We start from the raw sequence: 20,923 nt of genomic DNA on the forward strand, positions 1-20,923 counted from the left end.
TTTAACAGATTATGATTGATTGCAACAGTTTGAAAGTATAAGAAAGTTTTTTGATACAATCAAAAACACAAGAAAGAAAATTGCATGACCCTAACTGCAATATAATTTACCCTATTTAATATGATATTTGAATAGACATATCTAACATTCTATATAAGTGGTCTCGAAACTCATTTGTAATTTCTAGAGCTTACCAATAGACATATCAACAACATTGAAAATCTTACCAAGATATAGAAATTATTTATAGAGCTTTCTTTCTCTACTTTCTCCCTACTTTGCAAAGTTCAAACTAGCTTAGTTCCCTGCTAAGACAAATGAGCCAAGTGCCAATCATTTAATAGGTTCGGCGTATAAGGTCCGACCCAGTGATTGTCATTAGACTAAACCTTAATTTTTGTTTAGAGTTAGTGTTAGAGATTTGAATACTTTTTATTAATCACAATAGGCTTGAAAAAGAACCCAAAAAAAAATGTATGTATTTGCCCAACTCTCTACAAATACAATTGAACTTCTAAATTCAAGAGGTACAACAATAATTTGGCTATGGTGACTGACATCTCACACATAAAATTAAAAGAATAGTTATTATAAAAGTTAGATAAGCTAACATGAAGAATGTTTCACCTAAACGACGTCATTTATCAAGCGCTTGTGTCGGTTGTGATGCTTCTCCAGAAAAACCTTTAAAGCTCCTTCAATGGTTCTACGCCATGTCTACATTAACCCCCCAAAAAAGAAAAATTAATCACAATATAAAGATGACTAGTCATATGCATGACAACGACAACAGATCAAATTTTTATGTTAGTATACTTAATTAGGTCTCGACTATCAACTTCTATTTTCATGCTGAACCGCTTCCTACATTCTGCTACACATTATGGCTAGTTATTATCATTTGCTAAAGTCAAGTATATGAAGTCTAAATCTCCAATAATATATCATATGTTGCTATATCTTCTATAAGGCCAACCAAGTATTTCCCTTCATCTTGAAAACTCATAGCAGCCACTCAAGGATGGATTACCTTAGTTACTATAAGGAAAGTTGTTTTTTTTTTTTTTTAAGCTATTAGATGAGTGTTAGCTATTGGGGGAGCGCAAACTGAAATTGTAACATGAGAGGGCTCTTTTTGGATAAGCTCGGCTTATGTAATCATATTTGAATTGTTTTGTTGAATCAAAAATTAAATGTTGAATTATTAATGATCTTATTTAGATTCATATATACATTAAATAAGGATAAAATTAAGTTTTTAAACTAATATAGATTAGACTAGACTAAACTAAACTATGTCGATCCGAACTAGTCTTCAATTTTCAAATAAAAATATTTTTTTTTTGGTTCCGATCTTTTTTGGTCCTGGTCCAATTCAATTCAAACTAGTTGCACACCCTAATCGTAATAACTTAAAAAGGCTTTTTTAATATTAGGAACCACATGTCTAATTAGGGGGTAATCAAATGCAAATCTATCAAAAAGCTTGACAATGTACAATATTGTATGTAAGATAAGTGTGGTGCTGACAACAAAGCTCCAATAGAGGTTGAAGAAAAATTAGTAAAAAATTTTTAGGTATGATGTGAGTTATATAGAAGTCATATAAAAGACAAGAGTACAGATGAAAATGATAGATGAATTAAAATTTATGTAACCAATCCCACAATGAGATCAAAGATTGATATGTTATTGAAGACCGATATAGATCGATCGCAATGAGAATAGCTAGAGTTGCACTAAGAATAGTAAGAAAGAAAAGTACCCCCCTTGTATAGAAGAATAGGCTGCTGCATTTAATGATTAGCCCAGATATTGAAGTGATTTTACAAAGCTAAGGGGTACTATTCAACTCCTTTGATACAAGATCTAGAGGTAATGCATTTTTGTTGCAGCCCAATATTATTGTATTGGTAGTCTATCGGAGAGGTTTTGGGTATCATTTTTTAGTCATAGGAGCCCATAAATTGCCTTGAGCTTAACGTATTTTGGGCTAGGACCCATGGCATGGAATCGCTATCACGAGGGATGCAGTTCAAAACAGTGTTCTGAGATTGATTGGAGTCAAATTGAGGTACAAGATATTGGGCTTAGCAAGAAAGAGAATTAAAAGGAAGCGAGGTTGTCACAGATACAATCCCAAGTTAGTAGTAGACTAGAAAATCTCGAATATGTTACTTGTTCTAACAATACATAATTTATCTTCTACTAGCACTTGGAACAATAACATATGGGGTTATGATATCCAGAGATCCGGGCTGTTATGTTGTTCGCGTCGAGCATGGACTTGTAGGGATCCCCCCTCTCAATTTGTTTACGTCGGACAAATTTTATGTTAACCAACACGAACAACAAAAACAGAAAATTTTCGATCTAGTGATTCATGAGCGTTAACTGAATCTAGAAATGCAATGCAATGAGATCAAATCCGATCAAACAACTATATTCAAGCAAAAGCATGAAAATCAATCAGTGATCCAGATTTACTCACCTTCTGAATCGTTCCCACAAAGGACTTGTTCCTCAGCTCCCTAGCCCTAAGCCGCGACCTCCCAATCCCAAGGTTCCGAACCAGCGCCGACGAACGCCGACTCGCCGCCGCCGGGGAGAGAAGCGACTTCCTCTCCACCCAACTGGCGCGGCGGCTCGAGGGGCTCTCACACTGCTCCAGATCCCGCTCCCGGGCGGCCGCTTTCCGGCGGCGTTTGGCCAGCTGCAGCTCCTTCTTGGCGGCGGCCTTGTCCTCGGATTCAGACCCCACCTCGGCGAACTTTCTCAGCAGCTCATCGGAGGACGCCTTGGTAACGTGCTGAACTCTAGCCGGTGATGCCTCGGTGTCCATTGCAGTTATAGAGAGAGAGAATCTGCGACAACTTTTAGAGAGAGAAAGAGGGCATTGGATCAGACGCACATATATATGTGGGTGTGTGTAGGAGTCGGAGGAGAAACTTTGGTGGGTGGTTGGATTGTGAGTCAGAGATGGAGAAAAGGACCGTTGGGAAGCGAATGATTGAATAATACCAACTCCATGAATATAGCCGTTGGGACCAAATGCAAACAAACCAATCTAATTCTCAATAAGCGCCGCCCATGTTCTTGCTGACAAGAATGCGGGTCAATTTTCCGGGCCGGGTTCGGATCCAAGTACCAGATCCTCCTCGTACCTTTCAAAGGGTTAACTGCTTGTTCTTGCTGACAAGAATGGGATTGAAAATTTGTTACAGTTATTAAATATTAATAATAATTAAAATAAAAATAATATATAATATGCAATATATTGTATATACATAATGCATATAATTTTTTTTAAAAATAAATTAAAAATGAAAAAAAAGTGTGAATTGGTCCAATTCAATTCCAACCCTATCCGTTCTGATTTTCAATCTAAAAACTTTACAAATCTTAATTTCAATCTAATCTAGTTTAATCTAGACAGAATAAAAATTTTACTCTGATTTTTGGTGTGAAAATTTTGTTCCTTGTTTGTGGGTAAAATGATTAATAAACATAGAGAATTTGTTTAATAGTGTTAAATTTATTATTTTTTATATTTATTTTATTTTGAAATAAGTGGTAATAGTTCCATATATAAGAAGCAATATAAACTAACATAATTTTAAGCAATATATAAGAAGAAAATCATTAGTGTACTGTTTTTAAGAGAAAAAGACAACAAAATGAAGGAATAGAAAGTTAGTTTGATAGTAAAAGGTTATAGTGATTTAAAATTTGAATTAGGGTCCAAATCTTCCTCCAAAAATAATTTTAAGAGAGAAGATAATATAGATGTATTAAAGTAATATTTATTAAAATGAGTAAGATAATGTTAGAATATTTTTTGAATCAAAATATAAAATAATCAAGATAAAATTGAGAAATATTTTAAGATTTTTATTAAACTATTTATTAAATTTTTTGAAATGCACTAAATGACATATGCGCCATTTTTTCTTATTGTAAGATTCAAGATATACTTATAATCGTCAAATAAATTTAACAAACACATTAAAAATGATAAAAATCTAAAATACTTTTCATATCTTATCCTTTCTAATTTATATCTTAATTAAAAAACACTATCTAAATGTATACTAAATAAACGTATTAAATACATATTTAATGCTTTGACACATTAAGTTATAATGATTAGAGATTGTGTTTTCTATAGATAATCTTAAAATATAACGCTGATGAGAATCTCCTCTTAATATTTATATATTTTATTTTTATATTATTAAGAGAATTGTATATTATTTTATTTTTTAGCTATCTCAATCTTCTTAATCTTTTGTTGTAAAACTCGAAATATGCCCTAACTTAGAGCTATAGATCACTTTAGTTGGTTGTATAAAATTCTTATTTACAGAAAAACACATTAAATACATAAAATAACTTACACACTATGCATACAAGATAAGCACAAAGGGTCACTTATAAGCACAAAGGGTAACCTGATACGTGAATAGAGTTTATTTGCATGAACCTAGGAAACATTAATTAAATCGAAGATTAGACATCCCATTTAAAAAAAGAAAAGAAAAGAGTTGAACTGAATATCAGAGTGAGAAAGCATACTTTGTCAAAACCTTGACATGAAAAAGACACAATCTTCAAAAGCAAACTCATGCTCTGCAGACACGAGCACCCGCTTCAGTACACATCCATGGCTGGTTTTGCTCGTTCATGCATCAACTAGGAAACGGACTTCATAGATTTCATATTTTCAATGGTACAAAGACAGGGAAACTTAGATCAAATTGCTGATATTCATGTTTCTATTTGCATGCAGTGCATTGACTACGACTAGGAGAGCCACTTAAATAGGGAATCCTACAATTTCATTCGAAAAAAGAGGGTACAAAAACACTAATCCAACATTTGGCTGACAGTTTCATCTCTTTAGGGTTCTCAGTGGTTGGATGCTGGAAACATCAAAGGTTTTGGACATTCTTGGAATCAAAATAAAAGAACTGTGTACATCTGCAACTCCCTGTACAGGCAGCTACTGACCTCCGGCCCAAGCATGGATCTTCCGTCTTGGAAAGAACGCAACTCCACTGTAGAGAGCAATTCAAGCTTCAATCACTGTAGAGAGCAAATCCAGATAATTTACACGAATACTTGAAAAGACATTCGTCATCTAGATTAAACATTGAAATTCTAACACCAAGTTCTTGAATGACCAATGTCATGTTGATTTGAACATGCAAACTCCACGCCACGAGGTGAGAATAGTAACAGGAGGGAACAGGCAAAGCTTTGTATGGTCCTAATCCTTCATAGTCATCATAATTACAAGGTTTAATCTGACTAAGTGGCGCAGGCTACACAGATTTTAGCTCGCCAATCATCTGTCTAGTCCTAAACACCGAATGAACAAAACCAACAAAAAAAATCAAAGGAATATAAGAAAGACAAGAAGAGAAAAAGAAAGTTTGGTGGAGGGAACTGCTCAAAATAAATGGGCACGTTCTTAATCCAAACAAAGAGTTGATACAATCTGATAACTTCATAAATCTGAACAAATAAACAAGATCAGCATTGTTAAGCTGATGGATCAAATGGAATCTATGTAGCTAACCCCATATGGTAGGATTAAAGGATTAAAGCTTCTTGTTATTATTGTTGTATGTAGAAGGTGAGATTATAAAAGATCCCAGGCTAGTACTCCATCCATTCTTTGTCTTGCAAAGCCAGACAAAGCTGTAGAAGTTGCTCTTCTCCCAATTGATGCTAATAAAAAACACCACAAAATCCCAAAGAAAACTTAAATGCCTGGACATTGTCAACTCACAACACATTAAACTAATTCTTCAGAATCTAAAGTGCAAGGACACTTTATACACACAGCCAGTCCCCTCTAGCTCAATCAATCTTATCCATAACGTGTAAAATAACTACTTAGGAAGGTCTTTCCAGTTATTGCACGTCATGCACTTGTCTACAAACCCACCATGTACATATGTTTAGATTACTAATAGCCTCTTTCGTAGCTCTAAATTAACATAGTGGTTACCTCATGAGCTGAATTGAGTCCCAAAACTGAGAGCATGGCATTCAAGATTTCTCAAGTTCAACTGCACAATATTCAGGAAAATAGTTTAGGAATGCAAATGTAATATCATCAAACAGAACTTGCATTCTAAAATGCAGAGGAAAAAAACAGAGGTGACAACTAAATTCTATGTTTAGTTTGAAATCTAATGGGTTGGAGTTAGTAGAACTCTTTTAAAACCATTAGATCTCTTGTTCCTTCCTCAAAAGGAAAGGATAAATAGAGCTATTGTATCCTAGATCCCAAAGTTCAATGCATTAAATCCACTCCATTCTTTATATGGTAAGGCTCTGAGAAAGAAAAATAATGACAATTGTTCCATGCCACTACAAAGGAAACGAGAACAAATATAAAAATAAAATTTACTCGATTTGAAGTATCTTCCGGCTGTAGTCATGAGCATTCCTGTATCAAATTCAAAATGTTTTGACATTATGCAATTCCCAGGCCATGGGTTCAGAAGGCTATGCTCATGGCATAGCTTGGTGGCACTCCTTCACACAAGGATAGGCCACTTCTCCAATTCAAGTGATTGTAAGAAGCACTGTTAAATTAATAGAAACCAGTTACCCATATGCAAGTACATAAGAAATACAAAATATTATATCTTCTTCTTTTTATGCTTTGCAAATTAATCAAACCAAGGAGCTATATTACTTTCAGTTTACGATTGAATGATCTCAAGCACAGTTTCCTATCCGAAACCAAAGCTTCTAATAGCCCATAATTGCATCTAATTTTTGTGCAGCTGGGAAGACAGAAGGATATACCAATACAGCCATCCCCGTCTCACAAAATCTGGGAATGCATATAAGTCTTACCACCTGTCCTTCTGATCCTGCACCAACAGATTAACATTAATACATTCATCGGCAAAAGCACAGAAGGAAGTACACCAGCTGATAGGTCCGAATTATTGGAGAAGTACCTTGTATTAGGCGAGTCTCGTACTTATCCTGATTTCCAACAAAATAAACGTGGGGACAGCTTTCAATGAAGAAAGGATCTTTATCAGAAAAGGGATAACATCCTGTAAAATAAAGACAGCAAAATTACTAGCTTCAGCGAACAGTACACTGGATATATTGATATTCTTATCCATCCATAACAATGGTTCTAATTATTTAAGTTTTATTAATATCCGTTCTCAAAAATGACATTTTTGTGTTATCTTCTTGTCAAATGAACTTGCATCATTGACCACATATAAGAAGCACATATGGACGTGCCAACAGGGTAATTTTCAAAAAAAATTGACATTGACATAGCAGGGATACATCAAATAATATCATTGTGTGTAAATGCCAGGTGAGTGCCATAGAAAACTCCAGTTATAAAAGTCTTGGAATTCAAATTGAAAATTCTTAAATTTAAAAACTTAAAATGAATGAAGTCTAATAAATGAATCCATATTTTTTTATTGTCAATTGGTATTCAACTTTTTTTTATAGCTACAATCTGGTTTTTTTAGTTTGTTCAAGAGATCAACAAGCAAAAACTCAAGATAAACATGGGTGTCCTGCAAGGGGTCATAAACATAGGTGTCTAACACAATAAGGGGCCTTATATGAAGTGTCTATGCTTCTTACAGCCACTAGACTTCACAAGCCAAACTACTACAAAGTAAACTTATAGCAATATACCAACCGAGAGTATTTGGTGCTGTTGGCGCTAGATGCCTCCACCTCAATGTCCGCTCCATAAATTCTAGTTTATCTTTTGCTTCCGAATATCTCTCTAGATCATCAATATTCTGACCAGAAGTTCCAAGAAATCTAGAGCATAGAGAAGCACCGTGTTGCTAAAGCATCTGTCTCGTGGAAGTACTATAACTTTTAAGTAACATTTCTTACCTGACATTGTCAAGCTCGAAAGAATGAGGGTTATTACAGGACCTAAAAGTGTTATAAGCTGATGACCCAGGGAATAGACATCTATTCAGAGGCTGAAAGATAAGATATATTAGATTCCCATCTGTTGCAGTATAACAAATAAGAAACTTAATGTACAGCTAGAGCCTTAAAACGTACCTGCTGTGGTAAGGAGAAATTTGCCGGGTCACTAGGTCCTGGCATTATATCTATAGGTACACCAGCTGCAATCTTCATGCAAGTATAGTATGTTAGACATTTAGGCTTCACACTAATATTAATTTTGGAAAACGACGACTTGTGTACCTGAGTCAACAAGATGTCCAGCTCTTTGATTGGCTCAGATAATTTAGATTGATCCTTTGAAGCCAAATTCTGTCCCAAAAAAACTACTGTTATTAGACATGCTGATAGTATTTTTTATTGTCATTCAGATTAAGAGAAGTCAATAAACTTGGAAAAGAAGCTTCAAAATTTGATAAGTTTCTAATTCTTCTTAGATTGACAAATTAATTAATTAAAACAGACTAGAATAATGAGCGATCGGCCAGTTCACAGTCATGAACGGCGAGAGGGATTATAGAGGTGAACATTCAGAGGCTATGATAAGTTAAGTTAGCGGACAAGGCTACAGCAGAGAAAACATGGTTATCATCTGATTGAAATGAAGGGCGTGAAACTGCTGCAGTGCATGTGATGTGACACAAGATGACAGAATTGGTGGTACTTCAGTAGTGATTACAACTGAAGACCATAATGGCACTAGAGGCATGTGCGTGCTCACTGGGGAAATTATGGTACATTATGGGCCACACCTTGGTGTCTCTGGTGAGTTCCACTTATTGATTGGGAGAAGCATCATGATGACAAGTTGTTCAAGGTTGGGTTGACCAAGTGGTACAATACAGCAGTTAAATAACTCATCATTAAAGGAGAACTTGGACCCGTAAATCACGGCCACACCAACTAACTGATAAAAAGCAAGAGAAGTATCTGGATAATTTTTTTTTTTTTAATAAATGGACCGGAACCTCTTATTTTTCCGAAAATCTGAAGAAAGTACCTCAAGAGAGTATTAGAAAATTAAGAAGAATATCAACAGCACAGCTAACACGAAAGGGCATATGAAAAGTAAATGTCCACCTGACCATTAAGAAGTCCACGAGAAATTTCAACAGAATTCCCAGCAATTATTACTTGTACTATTTGAGCTGCAATACTCTGTTCCTGCTCAGTTGGAAATTTTGTAGTGTAAGAAAGATCAGAGACAGGTACTCATTAAGCAGACCTATTCTTTTTAAAGTCAAGTCATCAAGAACCAGCCTGAACCTTTTCATCTCCTAGGTACCCTGTTATGTGATCAACAAGAAGCTGGGAGTGAAGGGGGTTAGCACCGCTTCCAATGCTCAAACCCGATACAAAAACGACAAATTTGTCTTCTCCTGTACACGGTCAACTCTAGTGTCAGAGAAAGCTTAAAGGAAGAGGCAGCAACACAATTGAAGTAAAACTTTCCATGAAAAAAATCAGGGTTCCAGTTCCACAAATAGAATGGGCAAATTGTGTTTACTTACCCAGCCCAACCCCACACCCCCCCTCCCCCCCCCCCCCCCCCCCCCCCCAAAAAAAAAAGGAAAACTAATTAGGTCCAAACATAAACTAAAGATTGCAATGCGAATGTTCCTTTCTTTACATCAAACTTTCAAAGTATGTAATAGTTGAACATGCCATAAAAGCATAATTTTATATTTATAATCACGAAAGTCCACTTTCACAAATAAACATAGAGAGGATAATACAAAGGAAAATCACATTGAAGAAAAAGACAGCCCAAATAGAATTCAGGAAAAGGCACAAAAAAAACACAATCTCATTTCACCTCTTTCTTTTATCAAGTTTACATCAGATTTAATCTTTTGATTTGTATATTCAATTAATAGACTTTAATTCCAACAAGAATAATTATCTATACGGTCATTCAGGATTGCCTAGTGGTTAAATTATGCATGTTTTGATTTGAACTCACTTTTAGATTCATCTACTTACAGCCAATAGTTTTACACCAAGGTTAGTTATTTTAATTGAATTTGATACTACAAATGGAATTTAGTTCCATGCAGGCATTTTTTTATTTCGAAAAAAGCATCAAATTAAGGCTTGTGATTGTTTTTGTTTGTATTGAGCCACTGCAGACCATTTTTCTCAATGTAACCCTTCTGCCCATTTAAAGTGTCAACTAAGTAATTTCTGTCACAGGGCATATATTCTGTTAGTGTTAACTTATTCCCTTCCAAGTAATTCAATCATCAACACGCTTAGAGGCAGCTTCAGGAGGAGATTAATCAACTAACTAAAAGTATGGGAAAAAGAAGTACAAGAGGAAAGACAATCGATAAGAAGGATAAGGAAAAGACAAGTCTGTCATATGCCGTGATCAAACCAAATATTTCTGTTAATCTGGATTCCAGAACCAAAAAGAAACTACTAATTTCACATTACCTTGTAACGTGGGCATCCATAAAATAGCCATCTTGGGTTTAATATGCTCCACAACATCCATCTCAAAGCTTTCACACCAATGAACAAAAAGAACTGGACCCTCATATTCATGCTCAACCGTCAACCCCCCAGAGATGTTGAAGCCCTTAATGATGATATTGCAACTTTAGGTATGCCCATCTCATACCACTTTCATTCACTCTTATATTTGTCTCAAATTTTCTTTAATAGGTGAATATTATAACTCTATTTGTAAACAGAAGATATGTAACATTAAAATTGAACAGCTCTACCAGGAGGCTGCTTGCATGGGAGGAAATATCTTTAACGCTAACATAATATTCTATTCTGTGACCAAAATACTTAATTGACACTTTAATCAGAGTTGAAGAGTTACGTTGAGAAAAATAGTCAACAAGGGCTCAATCAAGAAAATGATAAAGCTGGAGAGTGAATGGTTTTACTGATTTTTCTGTACACCATATTTCTATATTACTGCTTCCCGAAAATTATGACTCATAATTATGTCTGAATTTCCATTTAGTCCATGAAGCATAATTATTTAATCATCAAAATGCTATATATATCTAGCAGTAGCTAAAGATTCAATCTACTAGAAGGCTTAAACCCTATATCCAATAAATGTTTGTAACTTCACCCAAAAGGTTAGTTCTAGGTTACTCTAAGGTTCAGGGGACCAGGTAATATACCCAAGGGCCAAGACCTCTAAGGTTCAGCAGACTACCAACGGTATGCTGATAGGCCGCCGGTGCAACAAACCTATCATAGGCGTAACAAGCAACTGAAGACTTGAGGCTGGAATTAAGGGGACCGCACATGCAGGTGTAACAACCAGCATGTGCGCATGGGGAAGGAGGGGTAAAGTTGTAATCCACACTGCTGAAGGAATAATCAGCAGTGTGAATGGGGAATTCTGTTAGGAGAGCGTGAGAAGGGGGTATAAGTAGGATAGGAGATGGAGAATTGGACAGCGAGCTTTTGGTAGAGAATTGGGAGAGTTAGGGCCTCTCGAATGCCCTGTTTCATTCTTGTTTTTCTGTTGAAAGGGATTGGAATATATTGATATTGGATTGTATTGGAATTCTATCAATTTGGTATCAGAGACAATCCTCACCTGATGGTGAACTTGACAGAGCGTGTTGGCGAGTTGGAGTCGACGGTGGAAGGCGTCAAAAGGGGGGTCGACGACATTAGAGGGAATGTACAGTCGGTGGAGCGTAATGTAGCGATGCTGCTTGAATAGTTCACTTTCATGCGAACGAGGTGGGATGAGCTGGAGCGGGAAAGGAAGAACAAGTCCAGAGAGCGGGAAGGGCCTTCGGAATTCACTTTGGATTCTGAAGTAACCCCTGGAGTTAAGGGGGGTTGCAATCCGGGAGGGGGTAGTGGGGGCGAGTACCGGGCGGACTTACATGGAAGACGATTGGAGATGCCTCTCTTCGAAGGAGACAATCCAGATAAGTGGATCTTTCGAGCCGAGAGGTATTTTGCTGTCAACCAACTCACGGATGAAGAGAAGATTGACTCCGCAGCCCTGTGTTTTGAAGCCGCAGCACTGTCGTGGTTTCAATGGGAGACCAGGCGAAGAGGAATTCAGAGCTGGGAGGGCCTGAAACAAGGACTTCTGAGCCGGTTTCGCCCCACTCAGGAGGGGTCGTTAGAGGAGCGATTCTTGGCTCTTCGGCAAGAGGGATCGGTGGAGTATCGTTTGAAGTTTGAGACCATGGTTGCGGCAGTACCTGATGTGCCGGAGGCGTTTTTGGAGGGCCAATTCCTCAACGGCCTCAACCCAGAGATACGAGCCGAGATCAGAGTATTACAACCACGGGGGCTGGATCGAATTATGGTGGTGGCACAAAGTGTTGAGGACAAGAACTTAGCTCTTCAACATTACCATCGGACAGCTGGGTCAACTAGGAGCGATTATTCCACCACCACCGCAATCGCAAGTCGGCTGTCACCGGTACCCGCGAAAGGTGTGGGTTCCTCCCAAAGGTCCGTGAACCAGCCAGGCCTCCGGATTCAGTCCGCAGGTAATGGTGGCAATTTTCCTTTCAAGAAACTTAGTGAGGCTGAGTGGAAGGCAAGGCGAGAGAAGGGCCTTTGCTTTCGCTGCGATGAGAAGTACTCGATTGGCCATAGGTGCAAGAACAAAGAGCTCCAAGTGCTGATGCTCTATGATGAAGAAATAGGCGAGGCTGCGGCAGAAGAAGAAGAGGAGCAAGGAGGTGACGAAGGGGTGGAATATGGAAGAGAGGTGATTGAATTATCTATGAATTCAGTGGTGGGATTAACTACCCCTCAAACGATGAAGCTAAGGGGGCTCATAGAAGGGCAGCCAGTGGTAGTTCTGGTGGATGGGGGAGCAACCCATAACTTCATCTCCTCCGAGTTGGTGTAACGCTTGAATTTACCGATGACGGAAACGGCGGGATATGGGGTGATAATGGGAACTGGAATGGCGGTACAAGGTGCAGGAGTTTGCAAGGGGGTCAAATTGTCTTTGGATAACTTGCAGATAGTGGAAGAATTCCTTCCCTTTGAGTTAGGAAGTTTGAATGTCATTCTTGGCATGAAATGGCTGGCTTCGGTGGTAAGATGAGTGTGGATTGGAGGAATCTGACCATGAAGTTTTCAGTAGGGGGGATGGCAGTGACTTTGCAGGGTGATCCTAGCTTAAGTAAAGCATTAGTCTCCCTAAAAGCTATGATGAAGGCGTTGAAGGAGAGTGGGGAGGGAGTGTTGTTGGAAATTGGAGAGGTGGTTGCGGAATGCAATGAGCTGCAAGTGGGGCTGCCCGGAAGTTTGGAGGAATTATTGGCTGAGTTTGAAGGAGTTTTTTCCAGCCCAGTGGGACTGCCACCCACTAGAAACAGAGATCATGCCATAAATCTCCTACCCGACACCCCCCCGGTTAGTGTTCAGCCTTACCGCTACCCGTATCTTCAAAAGAATGAGATCAAAAAGATGGTACGAGAGATGTTGGCAGCTGGTATTATCAAACCTAGTGTTAGCCCTTTTTCTAGCCCGGTGTTGCTCGTTAAGAAGAAGGATGGGGGATGGCGATTTTGTGTAGACTACTGGGCTCTCAACAAGGTGACAATCCCCGACAAGTTTCCTATTCCAGTCATTGATGAATTGCTGGATGAACTACATGGCGCGAAGGTTTTTTCGAAATTGGATCTCAAATCTGGTTACCACCAGATTCGAGTCAAGGCAGGAGACGAACCAAAGACCGCCTTTCGAACACATGAGGGCCATTATGAGTTCCTCGTCATGCCCTTCGGATTGACAAATGCCCCGGCCACCTTCCAATCCTTGATGAATGATGTCTTCAGGGAGTATTTGCGTCGGTTTGTGTTGGTTTTTTTTTATGATATTTTAATCTATAGCCAAAATTTTGACCAACATTTGCAGCACTTACGTTGTGTGCTGAAAGTGCTGGCCACAAATCAGCTGTTTGCCAACAAAAAGAAGTGCTCCTTTGGGCAGTTGGAGGTTGAATACCTGGGCCATATCATCTCCCAACAAGGCGTGTCGGCTGATCGTTGCAAGGTGCAAGCCATGATCGACTGGCCAGCGCCAAGTTCCTTGAAGGAGTTGCGGGGATTCCTTGGTCTTACGGGGTACTATAGGAGGTTCGTGAAGGATTATGGTAAGATGGCATGGCCCCTCACCGAGAAACTAAAGAAGAACAACTTTCGTTGGGATGGAGAGGCTGAACGAGCATTCCAGCAGCTCAAAACAGCCATGGTGTCGCTGCCAGTTCTTGCACTACCGGACTTCGATCAGCCCCTCATAATTGAATCCGATGCTTCAGGGCATGGAGTAGGGGCAGTGTTGATGCAGAATCATAAACCGATTGCATATTATAGCCATGCTCTTAAACCATCGGAGAGGAAAAAATCGGTTTACGAAAAGGAGTTGATGGCCATGGTGTTTGCAGTCCAGAAATGGAGACATTATCTTTGGAGAAGGAAGTTCATAGTAAGAACGAACCAAAAAAGCTTGAAGTTTTTGTTTGAGCAGCGAATGGTGAGCCCGAATTATCAAAGGTGGATGCTGAAACTAATGGGCTTCCATTTTGAGATACACTACCGGCCGGGATTGGAGAACAAGGCTGCAGATAGCCTTTCGAGAATCAGCCACCCAGCAGCTCTATTCGCTCTAACGGTGCCAAGGGTGGTGCAACTCGATCAGCTGGTCCAAGAAGTGGAGAAGGATGCTTATTTACAGGGAATCATACAGAAATTAAAGGCGGATCCAGCTTACAGCTCAGATTTTCAGCTGGTAGGCGACCAACTCCTCTATAAGGGGCGGTTGTTCCTGCCTAAGAAGTCTTCCCTAATTCCCTTGGTGCTCCAAGAGGGTCATGATAGCAGTGTAGGGGGTCATTCCGGGTTCCTAAAGACTTATAAGCGGATTGCAGCGAGTGTTTTTTGGGCGGGCATGAAGCGGGACATACGCCAATATGTGGAAAGGTGTGTCATTTGCTAGCAAAGTAAATATGAGTCCTTATCTCCAGGGGGTCTTTTGCAGCCTCTTCCGGTTCCTTGTCAGATTTGGGAGGATATAGCCATGGATTTTATTGACGGGTTACCGAAATCGGGTCATATGAATGCTATATTGGTGGTTGTAGATAGACTCAGCAAATACGGCCATTTTATTGGTCTCAAACACCCCTTTACAGCTGGAGCAATAGCTGGAATTTTCATAAAAGAGGTAGTATGGTTGCATGGTATGCCTAGGACTATTGTTTCGGATCGAGATAAGGTTTTTATGAGTCGTTTTTGGGAGGAGTTATTTCGACTTCAAGGCACTAAGCTTCAACGTAGTACGGCCTACCACCCACAAACGGATGGGCAAACGGAAGTACTCAACCGGACCTTAGAGACTTATTTGCGCTGTTTTGCATCAGCAAGGCCTTTAGGGTGGTATGTGTGGCTGCCATGGGCGGAATTGTGGTACAACACCTCATACCACACTGCTTCACGGATTACTCCTTTCCAAGCTGTTTATGGGAGGGAGCCGCCAACCTTGATCCGATTTGACAAGGGATCAACCCCGGTATCAACAGTGGAACAGCAGTTGCTGGAGAGAGATTTAGCATTGGACGAGCTCAAGAACCAGCTAGAACGAGCTCAAGTGATTATGAAGAAGGGGGCTGACCGGAGGAGAAGGGATGTGCAATTTGCAGTTGGTGATTTTGTCTACTTGAAATTACGGCCGTATAGAAGGAAGTCCCTAGCTGGCAGACCTAATGAGAAGCTGGCTCCGAGGTACTATGGGCCATTTGAAATTGAGCAGAAAGTGGGGTCAATGGCTTATAGACTCAAACTCCCAGTCAACTGCCGGGTTCACCCGGTTTTCCATGTGTCTCAGTTGAAAGAAGCTAAGGGCAGGCCCGACGCAATGGAGCAGATTCCCCTCGAGCTGCAGGCTGACTTAGAAATGAAGGTTGAACCAGAAGCAGTGTTGGGAGTGCGGCCTGGGAAGGGTTCTAACTTACGCGGGCTGGATATCCTGATCCAGTGGAAGGGCTTACCACCGTTAGAGGCAACTTGGGAGCCCTACAACATGATTCAGCAACAATTTCCAGCTTTTCACCTTGAGGACAAGGTGAAAGTCCGAGAGGAGAGTAATGATAGGCCGCCGGTGCAACAAACCTATCATAGGCGTAACAAGCAACTGAAGGCTTGAGGCTGGAATTAAGGGGACCGCACATGCAGGTGTAACAACCAGCATGTGCGCATGGGGAAGGAGGGGTAAAGTTGTAATCCACACTGCTGAAGGAATAATCAGCAGTGTGAATGGGGAATTCTGTTAGGAGAGCGTGGGAAAGGGGTATAAGTAGGATAGGAGATGGAGAATTGGACAGCGAGCTTTTGGTAGAGAATTGGGAGAGTTAGGGCCTCTCGAATGCCCTGTTTCATTCTTGTTTTTCTGTTGAAAGGGATTGAAATATATTGATATTGGATTGTATTGGAATTCTATTGGAATCCTATCATATGCTTGGGCCATGACAAACTCCCAACACCAAGCCAAAACTCCTATATCTGAATCTGACCCGAGTCAGACTCAAAAAACTTTTTTAGCTGGCAACTGTTTGGTGGTAGTCCTGTGGTTTGGCTCTAATACCACTTGAAATACCACCCAAGAGCTCTCCAGTAGACAACGGATGTGGAATTGGACAGCGACAATGTTAATGTGGGAATTACACAAACAATCAATTGGTGCAATAAAGGGCAGTTCTGAAGTAAAATAACGGCAAAAACAAACGAGCAAGATCAACTATAGACAGTGCAGGGAACCTGATTTAAGCGGCAACTCAATCTGGTCTCCTAAGCCAGCTTCTAGGACTTCCTCAACCCAAAAATCACCAGCATCAGTTTCCTTCCCATGCAATGCAACCACAATTCCTATCAACACACATCAGTAGAAATTTTACATACCCAAAAGCATATGCTGGTTTACAATCTTCGGGCCAATTAGCAAGGAGATTTCCTGGTACAATCAATATATTGCCGTAGGTGATACTGCCAACTTGTACATTCAAAGCAATCATAAAATACAACATGGCTATTCATGTCAATGGCTGAGAACCTTTTCAATGAGATAGCAGAATGAGGAAGTCTGTATAAAGACAGATAACTATAAGATCAACCTTCACGTAAATAAAGCTGATTTTAAGATACAACAGGAATCTCAGGCTCTATCCTTGATTGCTAGGCCAAGAATGCCTCTCTCCAAAAGCATGAGGGGACTACCATTTCATTCAGAGATATTTTCCCGAATTTATGATAATAAGCAGTTCATCATACAGACCTGTTACATAAACAGAAGGTAGAAGCACATTTCCACGAAGTTTAACTCTTCCACTTTCATCTTCCAAAACCAAATAATCATCTGAGTGCATAAAATTATGAGGCTTTACAAGTGGGGTTGCAGATCTCTGTATATTGCAGAATCAAATTGATAAAGCTTCATTAACCTTGAACCATGATCTCAATATGCATAAAGCATGATAAGGGGTATAAGGAAGAGGGTAAGGATTGCAAATACAGAAAAAGACTAGGAACATATATTGCAACTAAATACCTCCTTGGAGTACTCATCTAGAATAGTCGGTTTGAGCTTCATGTACTTGTAGAGTGTTCCAACAATTATGCATTCTTTTCCTTTTTCCAGTCCCAAAACTGTACAGACTGCAAAAAGAAAAAGATCAGTATATCACTTTAAACCATCCCATGAAACTGCAACCATTATGGATGTAAATATATAATGCTAATGTATCATGAGCTCATTTTGTTCTGGTACAAGATTTAAGAGCAAAACAAACTATTCACCAAAGTACAAGACTAGCCCCACAAAAGAAGCCAGACACGAGCTTCAATTAAAGTTCACTCCACACACATGCACATTGCACGCAAATAACAGCCAATTGACTGAAGTACCCATCAATATCCTATCCTTGTGAAAACTCAATCACCAAGATACTTTAAACCATGTCTAGTACACATAAACATTCAAAAGAACTACATACCAACTAGCAATTACTTACCAGAAAAATATTTGAGTACCAGATTCTCCAAATTATTGATGGACATTATCCAATGCAACTTTGAGGCTTAAAGTTCTAAAATGTTAAATATTGTACAGCAGAAGTTGAACATATGAATTCATCAAAACATGAAATAAATAGGTAAAATAAATTAAGGAATATGAACTAACTTGCAAGAAGAATGTTAACAGAAAAGCCTTAAGCCTTTTAAGCTCTAAACTACTATGAATCTGAAGACCCCCTCCCCAAATAAGTAAAATCCACATGATATAAAAACTCTCTCTCTCTCTCTCTCTCTCTCTATATATATATATATATATATATTGTGAACTAAATCTTAAATTCCTCAATTTTCATCATATTAACATGGTCGTATTAAAATCTCAAAACCAATGATAGACCCAAAAAGCGAAAACGAAGAGAAAATTAAGTTCAGCAAAAAAAAAAAATAACAAAAGAAAATTAAGATAAACCTAGTCCCAAACAATTGTAAGTCAAATGTGCAGTGAAATTTTAGCGATACGAAACCGGTAGTTACCAGGCAAATGGGGCTTCCAATTGGGGAGGAGGGAGTAAAGGAGAGTTCTCATCAAATGGAGCCTCGCAAAGTATATCTGGCTGTACTGCTGGCCCCTGTAGATCTCCTTCTGTATCTCGAACCTCTCGCCCTGCAATCGTACACGACTGAACGAATCAAGACAATCTCAAAACACTACAAAAGATGTAACAACAAAAGGGAAGGAAAATTCCAACGGAGCTGGAGAATATTTGATTTTCTTCTTACCGTGGAGTGGTAGAGAGCTTGCTTTCTCTGGATGTTGCGCTCTGCTTCGACTTCCATGGCTTCCATGGCGGGAAATGCTGAAACCGCAAAGTATTGCCCTTATATTGGGCCTTTTTAGGGCTTGTTCGAAAATAATTATTAAATATTTTAAGGTTTTCTTTAATATCTAAAGATATGTAATAAATTTGGGTAAATAATAATAATTCATTTAAGAGTAATAAAAACAATTTTAAATGTAATAAAATAATTTCAAATATTTCATGCGTGGGAGTACCAAAAAAGTTTATACTTGAAGACAAGCACAAAAAACTATTATTGACACAATTTGCAATAATCAAGATCAAAAGATTTGATAACAATTTTGGAGAAACAAATTTGTTGCCAAGCCAAAATAGCTAAATCCATCTAGCTCAATTCATTTTTTACCAATCCGATTTAATTGAGCATATAAAGTCGGAGATAATTTTGAATATCTAAATTTATTTTATCTTCTAATAATGAAATATAACACTATCTTTATTGAATTCAACAAATTTGTCTCAAGCTCAAAATACTTGAACAAAATAACTCTTTAAGTATTCAAATTCACTTCGCTATATAAAATTAAATCTTTCACAAGCAAACTAATGGACTCATATTACTCAATATGTGTTCATTACTTATTTACTCTACTAACTTGTAAGTATCGAAAGAATGATAGGTGGTCATCACTTATCGTAGGCTAACAGGTTAAGGAAGTTGGCCATGAGGGCCCTAGAGTTGGCAACTAGGTTGGGCGGACCATGGGCCAGCCCGACCTAGTACTGTAGCAAACAGGCTAGGCTGGCCCAGTCCCAAAAATGCAAGTTGTGTCAAGTCCCCATTTTCCATTGCCCAGCTCGATCCACCTCTCTCGGGAGGCCAAATTCAACCCAGCCCACGAAATAGGTGGGCTAAGCTGGAGGCAGCCCGACCCGCCCATTTTCCAACTCTAGGGGGGCCCATGGAAGGCACCCTCCTAGGGTTAGCCATGGTGGCCGTAGGGTGTTTCCGTGGGTGACAACCCCAACGGGCTTGCTGAATGGGGTAGGAAAGTTTGGCCTTTGATAAAAAAATACAATTATTTGATGATGAAATTATTTTGTTAATGGTTCTTAACTTGATGTTCTAAATTATTTTTATATATTCTATTAAATACTAAAATAAAAATTAATTTTATCATGCAATCTGATGTCAAAAATCTTATGATAAATTTTTTGATTGCATTTGAAAAATTATGTTTTATTTGGTTAAAAATGTTATATCAAAAATAATTTTGAAATAATCTCAAAGTTTTAAAATGCATTTGAAGAGCTGGAAATTGAGCAGCAAAATAATAATAATAATATATATTTTTTTATTTTTTGCATAAGCAATTTGTCGACTATTTCTTATAGGCTATCAACCGTTTTTTCTTACAATGTCGATCGTTTTTATGCAAGTTCTCGTTTGTTTGTTGTTAATCGCTTTTACATTATGAACTGTTGACCTTTCTTCAATATTGTCGATCGTTCTTCATCAAGTGTTGACCGATATTTGAATTTTAAATGAACCTATCTACCGATTCTTTGAATCAGTCGATCGTTTTTATTGCAAATACTTTCAACGACTAGTTCTTCAAGTCATCATTTGCAACTACCTACCACAAATGTCTACATTTTTTAAATAGCTGGTGAAGCCCTATAAATAGAGAGTTAGATGATTATTCAAGTTGAACCAAGAGAATTTATTACAATCTTTCAAGTGCTCAATCTTTTATATACTAATTTGTTTTTCAATTTTCTCTTTAAAAGACTTTAATTATTATTTGTATCATTTTGTTCAAGTTTTATGTTTATTTTGAAATATCATGTAACTAAGAGTGTCTACTCTTAGACTCTCTATTTTATACCATTCTCGATTTTTTTAAGTTGTTTAGTTAGATGACCTACTTGTGTATAAGTAAGAGGTTTCTATTTCCTATTTGTATAGGTAGAAGGTCTACTTGTATATAAATAAAAGGTTTGTATTTTCTAATTTATGAGCTAGAGAACCTACCGGGTGTTGGTAGAAGTTTGTAATCCTAACGGTTTATGCTAGAAAGCCTATTTGTGAAGTAGGAGATGTAGTGATTG

The 20,923-nt window shown here is 38.4% G+C and overlaps 2 protein-coding genes across 7 annotated transcripts; both read right to left on the minus strand.

Moving 5' to 3' along the window:
- Positions 1–111: 111 nt before the first annotated feature.
- On the minus strand, positions 112–2,997 carry LOC127788977 (uncharacterized). 2 transcript variants are annotated; one of them, XR_008020472.1, is made up of 3 exons: positions 2,492–2,996; positions 502–717; positions 112–346 (listed from the first exon to the last, which is right to left on the minus strand). XR_008020472.1 is itself a non-coding variant. In XM_052317699.1 (3 exons), the coding sequence occupies exons 1-2, from the start codon at positions 2,840–2,842 to the stop codon at positions 628–630; spliced, it is 441 nt and encodes a 146-aa protein (XP_052173659.1). In that variant the 5' UTR covers positions 2,843–2,997; the 3' UTR covers positions 112–305. The 2 variants fall into 2 exon arrangements, 1 of the variants encoding a protein (XP_052173659.1); XM_052317699.1 differs by having other exon boundaries at positions 112–305; positions 628–717; positions 2,492–2,997.
- A 1,824-nt stretch (positions 2,998–4,821) lies between these two features.
- LOC127789108 (DNA polymerase delta small subunit) lies at positions 4,822–18,884 on the minus strand. Of its 5 annotated transcripts, none has more exons than XR_008020502.1 (16): positions 18,792–18,884; positions 18,546–18,675; positions 17,545–17,651; positions 17,272–17,398; positions 16,758–16,865; positions 9,256–9,368; positions 9,070–9,153; positions 8,233–8,301; positions 8,086–8,157; positions 7,909–8,000; positions 7,703–7,830; positions 6,984–7,085; positions 6,826–6,893; positions 6,422–6,599; positions 6,017–6,077; positions 4,822–5,085 (listed from the first exon to the last, which is right to left on the minus strand). XR_008020502.1 is itself a non-coding variant. In XM_052317893.1 (15 exons), the coding sequence occupies exons 1-14, from the start codon at positions 18,855–18,857 to the stop codon at positions 6,018–6,020; spliced, it is 1,326 nt and encodes a 441-aa protein (XP_052173853.1). In that variant the 5' UTR covers positions 18,858–18,884; the 3' UTR covers positions 4,822–5,057; position 6,017. The 5 variants fall into 5 exon arrangements, 2 of the variants coding, with proteins under 2 accessions (XP_052173853.1, XP_052173852.1); XR_008020501.1 differs by having other exon boundaries at positions 4,822–5,057; positions 6,713–6,893; XR_008020500.1 differs by having other exon boundaries at positions 6,713–6,893.
- Positions 18,885–20,923: the final 2,039 nt, after the last annotated feature.

The sequence above is a fragment of the Diospyros lotus genome, chromosome 13, assembly GCF_014633365.1.
Source record: "Diospyros lotus cultivar Yz01 chromosome 13, ASM1463336v1, whole genome shotgun sequence".
Taxonomy (NCBI): domain Eukaryota; kingdom Viridiplantae; phylum Streptophyta; class Magnoliopsida; order Ericales; family Ebenaceae; genus Diospyros; species Diospyros lotus.